The 10,760-nt window shown below is 35.7% G+C and overlaps 1 protein-coding gene and 1 pseudogene across 2 annotated transcripts in view; both read left to right on the forward strand.

The window, feature by feature from the left end:
* Window positions 1-10,760, forward strand: part of TPR (translocated promoter region, nuclear basket protein) — a 65,471-nt gene that overhangs the window by 54,290 nt on the left and 421 nt on the right. The window contains exons 44-50 of one of the 2 annotated variants that reach the window (XM_077901906.1): window positions 1,828-1,896; window positions 2,007-2,101; window positions 4,563-4,669; window positions 5,843-5,938; window positions 6,066-6,222; window positions 8,332-8,450; window positions 10,270-10,365. In XM_077901906.1, coding sequence (XP_077758032.1) covers window positions 1,828-1,896; window positions 2,007-2,101; window positions 4,563-4,669; window positions 5,843-5,938; window positions 6,066-6,222; window positions 8,332-8,450; window positions 10,270-10,365 — 739 coding nt within the window. The remainder of the gene's footprint in view (window positions 1-1,827; window positions 1,897-2,006; window positions 2,102-4,562; window positions 4,670-5,842; window positions 5,939-6,065; window positions 6,223-8,331; window positions 8,451-10,269; window positions 10,366-10,760) is intronic. The other variant, XM_077901905.1, reaches the window with a different exon arrangement.
* LOC144316230 (transcription factor BTF3 pseudogene) lies at window positions 500-1,802 on the forward strand (annotated as a pseudogene).

The following is a 10,760-nucleotide window of genomic DNA, read 5'->3' on the forward strand; positions in this document are numbered from 1 at the left end:
CGGGCTCCCTGCAGGGAGCCTGCTTCTCCCTCTGCCTGTGTCTCTGCTTCTCTTTCTGTGCCTCTCATGAATAAATAAAATCTTTTAAAAAGATAAATAAAAATAAAAGTTGTATATAAATTGAAATGATTACAGTCATAGCAAATAAAGGTCTGGATACTTTTTATACAGATTTAAAAAGAAAAAGAGTTTCTTGGATTTTAATTAAATTTCTCATTTTTTTTCAATACATATTAATTTCCACTTCCATAGTTAATGAAAGCATTCATGACCCTTAATTCATGAAAGGAGCTCTCTTTCTAATACGGTTGGACGTCTCTTAACAGAAACTCTTACAGAAACAGCAGTAAAACTCGAGCTCTTAGTAATATAGCTTGAGTCTTAGCTTGTAACATAGTGTACTGAAAACCGCCAAGTGAGATTCTACTAAAATACTGTAGAAGATAATCTCTTTATATAAAAATATGAAATCTTAATGGATTGTGTGTTGATCCTTCAGAGTATATACCAAAACTACCAATTTAGAATTGTCTAAATTGGGAGACAATTTATATGAAAATTATATTGCTATTTGAACTCTGAAGGATAATTAAACTTTAAGATCCAAAGGAGCCATCTTGCGTCCCCGCGTGTGTGCACCTAATCTCAGCTGGTCCACCTGAGACCCCCTGAGCACCAATCCTAGTCCCCTGCACGGTCCCATTTCCGCTCCAACAAAATGAAAGAAACTATCATGAACCAGGAGAAACTCGCCAGACTGCAAGCACAAGCGCGCATGATGGGAAAGGAACTGCTCACCAAAAGAAGAAGGTGGTTCATAGAACAGCTACAACAGATGATAAAAAACTTCAGTTCTCCTTAAAGAAGTTAGGGGTATAAACAGTATCTCTGGTATTGAAGAAGTGACTATGTTCCCAAACCAAGGAACAGTGATCCACTTTAACAACCTTAAAGTTCAGGCATTGCTGGCAGCGAACACTTTCACCATTACAGGCCATGCGGAGACAAAGCAGCTGACAGAAATGCTACCCAGTATCTTAAATCAGCTTGGTGCAGACAGTCTGACTAGTTTAAGACTGGCTGAAGCTCTACCCAAACAATCTGTGGATGGAAAAGTACCACTTGCTACCAGAGAGGAAGGATAATGATGATGAAGTTCCAGATCTTGTGGAGAATTTTGATGAAGCTTCCAAGAATGAAGCAAACTGAATTGAGTCAACTTCTGAAGAAGATAAAACTTGAAGAAGTTACTGGGAGCTGCTATTGTATATTATGACTGCTTTTTAAAATTTTGTTCATGGATCTGATAAAATCTAGATCTCTAATATTTTTTAAGCCCAAGCCCCTTGGACATTGCACATCTTTTCAGTTTTTGCTTATACACAATTCATTCTTTGCAGCTAATTAAGCTGAAGAAGCCTGGGAATAAAGTTTGAAACAAGGTTAATAAAGTTCTTTGCCTAGGGGAAAAAAAAGATCCAAAGGCATACTTAATAATATTGTAGGTTAAGGAAATAGAAACTAGATACGTTATATACAAATAAAATATATCAAAGATTGGTTTTAAATATTGGTTAATATTTTGTCTGTTGGTTCATAAAATATTTTTTGGTTGATATAGTCTATATGATTAAAATTTTATAACTAAAATGGAATTCTTTAGTGTAAGTATTAGCAGTTTTTCCTGAGAAGATATCCTGACGGTTGTATTATCTGCTAATGTTTCAGTTATCTTGTTATCATTGTAATAAGCTGTATCTGTTGGTGCTTGGTTCTTGTTTCATTGTCTGGTTCCTTAAAACAAATCTAATTCCTTTCTTGACACAGAGAATTCAGATGACTCGGAGGCAATCTGTAGGACGGGGGCTGCAGTTGACTCCAGGAATAGGTGGCATGGTAACTATTTACACATTATGTAAAAGTGACTCATTTGTTTAGCAAATATGTGTATAGTTCATATATATGTTTCTGTCCTGTTTATTCCTTATTTTCTGTCTTTGTTTTAGCAGCAGCATTTTTTTGATGATGAAGACAGAACTGTTCCAAGTACTCCAACTCTTGTGGTTCCACATCGTACTGATGGATTTGCTGAAGCAATTCAGTAAGTTCATGAAAAAAGAACATATTTTGTGACTAATCATTTCTTCCTGTTTCCCTTTCGGTTTGTTCCCTTTCGGTTGATTCATTGAGTCCTTTGTTGGTGTACTAAGCACTGTGGTAGCAGGGGTGAGGGTATAGTGTTGAGGAAAATTATATAGAAGTGAATGAAGGGCTGGGCACCTGGGTAGCTTCATGAGTTAAGTGTCCGACTCTTGATTTTGGCTCAGGTCATGATCTCAGGGTCATGAGATCGAGTCCCAAGTCAGTCTCCAAGCTCAGCATGGACCTTGCTTAAGATTTTTTCCTCTCTCTCCTGCCCTTCCACCTACCAACCCTCTTGCCAACTCCCACATTGTGCACTTTCTCTATAAAAAAAAAAAAGTGAATAAAATATAGCTGCTTCCATCAGGAATTTGAAATTTAAATGCAGTGTAACAGTGGTTAAGAACACAGACTTCAGATTCAGCCCAGGTTTGAAACCTAGTTGCACTGCTTACTAGCTAGCTGTATCAGGTTAAGTTCTCTATTCCTGAGTATCTTCGTTTTACTAATGGGAATAATAACACAGTAATTCCTACCATGTAAGTTGTGAGAATTAAATGAACTGAATTTATGCTAATGTGTTTAGAATATTACCTGGCATGTAGTAAGTGCCTTGCAAATGTTGATAAAGGTGTTGGTAATGGCAGTGATTGTGATGGGATGGTATTACTTCAAAAGGCAAGCATATGAGGAACTGATTGTCACCTAAATAGTCTAGAAGAATAAAAGCATAAGCCAGAGGCTTTTTAATACAAAAGAAGGGATTCTTTGCAACAATTAAGGGAGAAGAATCGGAGACAACTTAATGGAGATGACATTGAATTGATGTCTTAGAAAAGAATTCTAAGATTCTTTTTAGAAAAGAATACCTGACAGTCTATAAACATTTCCATGAATTAGTTTATTTAATCTTTATAGCTATAAGAATAGACACCATTATTGTTGTTATTTTACAGATACATTAACAGAGATGTTTACAGATACATTAACAAATTTGTCAAACATCAGACAGCCAGTAAGTGGCAGTTTTGGGTTTCAAACCAATCAGTCTGGCTCCAGGACCTATGCTAACTTGTGCTATACCACTACTCCTAAAGGATAAAAAAGCTTTCTGAGTGAAAGTACACGTTTAATTGTGGCTAAAGTATTAGCTGTGTAGCAGGATATAATTGAATATCAGAATGAAAAAGTTCCACAAACTTGGAAAAAATTGATTTTTTCTGTAGTATATGGTAACATATAGCTATCAAAACCTTTTTTTTTTTTTTTAAAAGCATTTATTTATTTATGAGAGAGTGGGAGAGAGTGCACGCAGAAGCTAGGAGAGTGGGGGAAGGAGTAGAGGCAAAAGTAAAGGAACAAGCAGACTCCACGCTGAGAGCAGAGCTGAGGCAAAGCTTGATCCCATGACCCTGAGCTCACAACCTGAGCTGAAACCAGGAGGCTGATGCTCAACTGACTGAACCACCCAGGTTCTCCTATCAAAACCTATTTTAAACTTGCTCATAACTCGTCTTAACTAACATGATTTTACAAGCCAGCCATTCAGTATCTGCCTCTCCCTTCTGGAAGTCAGCCTGGCAGAAACAGACTCCATTAAACAGCTTCTGAATGACAGCCAGTCAACAGATTCAACCTTGCTCAGAATGCAAGGTTCTTCTATAGTAGAATAGCTTCATAAAGATAAGTTTTAAAATCCACCTGAAAAAAAAAAAGTAAAATAAAATCCACCTGAAAGAAAATGTCCTTAACTAAAGCAATAATGTCGATGTGGGGAAAAAATAGATTAAAGAGTTATTACAGACATAAATCCATAAACATTAGTGGCTGGCTAGTGAAGGAAGGTAGGGTCAGGAGTGGGCAAAGAGAGATAATGCTGTTTTATATCCTGGATTGTGAGCAGGAAGATGGATGATAGTCTTATCAGAACAAGGGAAGAAAAAAAGTGTGTAGCCGTCTAATACTAGAATTTTTCTAGACCTTGGGAGCTCTTTCAGAGAGGAAATGGGATAGAGATCACTCGATGTATCTGTGACTCAGCAGTGAAAACTAAGATAAAACTTCGTCTCGTGACTTCATTCTAACCCTTTTTTTGTTACATCTCATTTTAGATTTGTGTTGTTTTTAGTGTATCTACATGGAGATTGATACCCAGCAGATTCAGGAAGTCTGAGGCATGGTTCAGGAGGCCTGAAAGTTACATATAAATTACACCTATAAGTCATATATATAATATTATTATTAAATTAATTGACAATTGATATTTTGAAAATGTTTTTATAAGGATTTTTGTATCAACTTTCAATCTTTTTTTTTTCCTGCTTTGTGCTTGTTCTCCCTTCTCCTGTATTGTTTTCTGTCATTGTAATTTAAACAAGATAACTTTAAATTCTATCTTAAGTTAATTTTTATCTACTTAGTTCCCCACAAGTTGCTGGTGTTCCTAGATTCCGGTTTGGGCCACCTGAAGATATGCCACAAACAAGTTCAAGTCACTCTGATCTTGGCCAACTTGCTTCTCAAGGAGGTAAATAGATAAATAAATGCTTAGATCTCCTGGGTTTACACACATTCAATAATAAACTATTCAGATGTGATTTTTTTTTAAAGTGAGTAAATACATTTTTTTAAGTTGATATCTAAATAATTCCTATGCAAACTTATGAAAAAAAATCTGTATTTGCTACATGTTAAACACTGCTTTACCTTTAAATCATACTTTACAACAAAATTCTCAGTTCTTTGAGCATGAAGACTAGCTTTTACATTTAAATCTCTCCTGGCTCCTAGTATTGTGTCCTATGTGTATCAAGTATTCAGGAAAATTTATTGAACCAATATAAATACATAGATACTATGAGCCATTTTAAAGTGGTTGGAAGAAATGCAGCATTTTTTATGTTTAGCTTGATACTTAACATTCCTAGTTAAATGTATAAAACTAGATATTTTCCACCAACATTAAAAGTAAGGAAGATAAAATATTTATAATATATAAAATAGAATGACCCCTAAGTTAAGTAATAATAGTTGGTTGTTGAACATGAATTAATGCTCTTTGTGGAATTAATTACCTTTTAATTTTCATTTGGCATTCATATAACCAATTAAATTTGTGGGAAGCTGTATGGCATTTTGTAAGTAAATCCTACTACTTTTATAATAAGCCCCAAATAAAAAATTAATCTACAACCCCATATAAGTCATATATTTATATAGATTCAAATTTTTATATGGTTTTTTATTTTATACAATTCCTAGGCTTGGAAGACAAGTCTAGGCTTAAATTGGAATGCTACCATTTACTAGTTTTGTAACTTTGGGGAAGTTAATTAACCTCCTAGAAGTTCAATTTCTTTAGCATAAAGGGGAGGAGTAATATCTTGAAGTTTGGTGAGTAGATTCTAACATAGTAGTACCTGGTTCATAGTTGGGTACTCAATAAAGTTAGCTTTATATCAACCCATAAGAGCAGCATTTTAGGTATTTTTTCAAAGGATACTGAGTTTTAGTGAACTTAAAGGATGTGTTTCAGTTGTATTTATGTTTTTGAGAGATTGATTTTTGCCTGATGGGCTAATTAGTGAGTTTCAGCAAAATGGTATGTCTCTACTGATTCATTTGTTTTCTTTCAGATACCTGGCATATTGCCAGTTCGGTGTTCTTTCAATCATTCATTAATATTTGGAATTGTCTTTAGGCTTAGGAATGTATGAAACACCCCTCTTCCTAGCTCATGAAGAAGAATCAGGTGGCCGAAGTGTTCCCACTACCCCTCTACAAGTAGCAGCCCCAGGTAGGTATCACAGGCAGACTAGTAGATTATGTGCTTTATTGGTAAAATGGAAAACTGTGAGACATTTTCTGGCTAAAAATTAGGTAAACCACCAAGTCAAAAGTTTTCATTTCTTTTTATTTTGAAGTGACCGTGTTTACTGAGAGTACTACCTCTGATGCTTCAGAGCATGCCTCTCAGTCTGTTCCGATGGTGACAACATCCACTGGCACTTTATCCACAACAAATGAAACAGCAACAGGTGATGATGGAGATGAAGTATTTGTGGAGGCAGAATCTGAAGGGTAAATATTTACTTTATAATTTTCACTTGCTTTAGACTTTTATACTTGTTTTCCTTTAGCCAAGAAATGGTTTATTGAGCTGTATTTTTAGTAGCATCCCATTACAAAAACAAACCAAGCCATACATTTTGGAAGATTGATTTCTGCATATAGTGGTATATTTTAGGACTTGGATATCATTACAGCAGAAAGTAATTTTTTTAAATGTTTATCTCCCTGAAAATTACATAATGTATTCTAGAAAAATGATTTCTTTAAAATTACTGAAACCCTTCAATTAATATAGCTGCTTGAACTTTCCGTAAGAAAGAAGTCTTTCTGTGAAAATTAGGAAACAACTCACTTTCCATTTTGTAGTGGGCTGTCAAGTGAACCTCACTTATTCTTTATATGTATTTAGAATTTGGTGTTTGGGGTGGCCCGGGTGACTCTGGTTTAGCGCCGCCTTTGGCCTGGGGCCTGATCCTAGAGACCTGGGATCGAGTCCCGTGTCAAGCTCCCTGCATGGAGCCTGCTTCTCCCTCTGCCTGTGTCTCTGCCTCTCTCTCTTTGTCTCTCATGAATAAATAAATAAAATCTTTAAAAAGGGGGGGGGGGTCTGGACAACTTCATAGAAGCATAGCTAGAAGTAGAACCCAGATTTCCTAGGTAGAGCTCAAAGATTTTGTTTATTTAGCAATATTTTCTTAGCATAATTATAGACCAATTCTAGTATATGAGGAAAAAAGCAAGTCTATTATGCTCTAACAAAGTGCTGCTTAATTTGGGGGAGATTACAGACCCTGCTGAGAATATTGGCTGCCATTAATTTCATACCATGTATGCAAGTCACTTTAGATATGTCATTTCTAACTCACACAAAAGCTCTGCAAAGTATGATCTCCATTTTACAGTGAGAAAGCTTAGACTCAGAACATGTTAAAATAACTTCCTTAGGCCTAAGGAAGTTCCTTAGGAACTGGCTTAGACTAGATTTTACCTATGACTTCAGCCCCATGCACTTTACACTTCACTAGCACTTGTCAACTTCAGCAGATAGTCATGAGAGAACTCTTTAAGATACATTTTACTAATGACTGCACTGAAGTTTTCAGCAACTTACCTTTGGACTATATTATCTCCCTTGTGTTTTGATATGCTTTTTTGAATTGTCTAGAGAGTGTTGGAGTTCTAGCCATTGAGCCAGGAATTCACATACCCACAGCATGTCTCATCTGGCCTAGAGCCCATGGTGAGTTAGTGGCACATTGTTTGGTTTGGTTGGTACTTGTGAATTCCCAACAGTTTTGGTACTCTGCCTTCCAACAAAACTGTTTTGGGATTTCAAAATCTGGATAAGCCATCTCTTATGAATGTTACCAAGAAAGTGAATGCCCTTTGTCAAAAAGAAAAAAAAAAAAAGAAGAAACTAAAAAACTGGAACATGTCCTAATGAAAAGAGGGATAAAGAAAAGGCAACTTGAGCTATCTTTCCCCTACTCCATTCATTCATTTATTTATTTATTTATTTATTTATTTATTTATTTATTTATTTATTTAAAAGATTTTATGTATCTATTCATGAGAGGCACAGAGAGAGAGAGGCAGAGATGTAGGCAGAGGGAGAAGCAGGCTCCATGCAGGGAGTCTGATGCGGCATTCCATCCCAGGACTCCAGGATCACACCCTGAGCCAAAGGCAGACAGGCACTCAACTGCTGAGCTACCCAGGTGTCCCTCCCCTACTCCTTTTAAAAAAATATACAGTTACCCATATCAGGAGTCTACAATTTTGAGTTACAGGGGAGCTTAGGGTTATTTAAGTGATAAACTATATCAGAGTTTGGGAACAATTTAGGATACCTCAAGGATCAGTTTTATTTTTTGTTTTTGTTCTGTTGGGTTTTTTTAATTTTATTTTAAGATTTTATTTATTTATTCATGAGAGAGAGAGAGAGAGAAAGAGGCAGAGATACAGGCAGAGGGCAAAGCAGGCTCCATGCAGGGAGCCTGACATGGGACTGGATCCCGGGTCTCCAGGATCACACCCTGGGCTGAAGGTGACGCTAAACTGCTGAGCCACTTGGGCTGCCCCAGTTTTGTATTTTCTAATCAATTTTTGTTTTCTTAGCATTAGCTCAGAAGCAGGCCTAGAAATTGATAGCCAGCAGGAAGAAGAACCTGTCCAAGCATCTGATGAATCAGATCTTCCTTCTACCAGCCAGGATCCTCCTTCCAGTTCCTCTGTAGGTAAGTTCCAGCTCTTGAGGGCAACACAACTGTTTACAACACAACTTGTTTACAAAAGATGATCTTATTAGTAACAAGTAGATAATTTTTTTTCTTAAATTTAAGATTTGGTATTTAAAGGGGAAATTGTATTTTATTAAAGGAAATGTAGTTTTAAGACTTGGTTGTACTAGAGGTGCAACCAGGGCTGGAGGGATGGGTTACTGGGAGTGAAGCTAAGGAACAGTATTTCAGGTCTCCTGCCTCTTTAAACCAGAGGAGCTTCTTGTTATTTGTTCTACATATGTGGAGAGCTGAAGGGTAGGAGGTCTATTACTCCAAAAGTATTTGAAATTTGCTGATGTAAATACTTTTCAAAGTTAGGCTTTCAAATTTTTGAAGTTAACTTTGAAAAGGGTTATTTTATGTATCTTTCCTTCAATAAAAATTATTTCTGTGGTACTTTAAAAAATTAACATTTATTGATCACTTACTGTGTATCAGATAGTATTCTAAGCCCTTTACATGTATTTACTTATTTAATTCTCACATCACCTCACATGGTAATCACTCAAATGGAAACTGAGGCACAGAAATGTTGAATAACTTTTTCCAGAGCACATAGTGAGTAAATAATGGGCGGAAGCCAGGATACGAACTCAAGACATTTGGCTGCAAATATTACACTCTTAAACAATACACTATACTAGCTTAACTGTCTCAAAATTTTTAGGTAGGGAATTATTTTTATTACTGAAGAGATGGAGTAGCCAGCCATCCACACTGACTATTTTTATTTTGAATTGTTTATAGCTAATTCTCAAATTCTGCCATGGAACCTTCAATCTGAGCAGTTGTTCACTTGGTCAGTAAATATTTGAGTGCCTACTAGGTGCCAGGTGATTTGATAGAAAGCATTACTAAAAAAAATGACTTAAATAAAAATCTAGAAGGAGTAAGAGAGTAAAGCTGTGCAATTTTTTGGGAGGAAGGAGTTCCAGATAAGACATATAGCAGGTATCTATAAGGCAGCAGTGTGGTATATTCAGGATCAGTGAGGGGCCAGTGTAGTTAGAGCACAGCAAAGCCAGAGAGAGGCTAGTAGGAGTTAGGAGGGAGTGGGGAGAAGAGGCCTAATAGATCTTTGTAATTGCTTTGGCTTTCCTGGATTTAGGAAGCTTTTAGAGGGCTTCAGACAGTAATGGTAAGATCTGACTTAAAGATTTAACAGTATCAGTTTGGCTGCTGGTGTCAGCAAGAGACTGAAAATGTTTAATGGGTAGAAACAAGGAGAAAGTTCAGAAGATATTATAAATTCAAGGTAAGGACAAGGATTTTTCAGACAGAATAGTAGAGTGAAGTTTGTGAGAAGAGGTGAGATATGGGGATATGTATTTAAATTCGAGCTGGCAAGATTTGCTAATGATTAGATTTGGAGTGTCTGGAAAAGAGGATTCAGATATGACTCACATTATATTGTAGGGGCCTGTTGCTTGTTGTTTCCTAAGAGGGATGATACGTGTTGATTGTTGATTGTAGTCCCCCCCCAGCACAGTGATACGTGATAGGCACCAAGTGAATATTTATTACATGAGTGGAGTGAATGAGTAAAAAAAGTCAAGCCCTTTCTTTTTAGTAAGAAATTTTTTTTTTACTTTTTACTCTTTTTTTTGTTAAGTGCCCCTTGTTAAAAATCAAACAATTTTTAAATACTGAAAGCAAATGACACCTGCATTTTATCCATGCATTTATTTAGTAACTAGATTTTGCCATTATAAATGCTTTTCTTATTTATTAATTTGCTTTCTTATATTTTACTGTTTGGTTTTTTTTTTCTTAGATACTAGCAGTAGTCAACCAAAGCCTTTCAGAAGAGTAAGACTTCAGACAACATTGAGACAAGGTGTCCGTGGTCGTCAGTTTAACAGACAGAGAGGTAAATTTCTGACATATTGATTATGTGATAGAATGTAGGATAGTAATAAATGGAACAAGTTTTCTAATCCTTAAGCTTCTAACTTGTATTAGTTTTTTTTTTTAATGTTCCAAAGATTGATTAAATAATTATACATTGAGCATGTGATGTTTACTAATCTGTAAGCTGCTTGTAGGAAGATTTGTAAACTATAGGTATATAATGAATATGTGCTTATATTTCATATTTATTCATTTCTTCCTTGAATTCAAATAAGATTTGGAGAAGCTAAAGTGTTATGGTACTAGATAGTCATTTGTTACATCTCTGCCTGTTGTTAAACTTTTTACACAACAAAATAAAGCTTTGTGACTTTGTTTAACTAATTAAAAATTTTAATATTTCCATGTTTTCTA

This window comes from Canis aureus, chromosome 6 (assembly GCF_053574225.1).
Source record: "Canis aureus isolate CA01 chromosome 6, VMU_Caureus_v.1.0, whole genome shotgun sequence".
NCBI classification, from domain to species: Eukaryota; Metazoa; Chordata; class Mammalia; order Carnivora; family Canidae; genus Canis; species Canis aureus.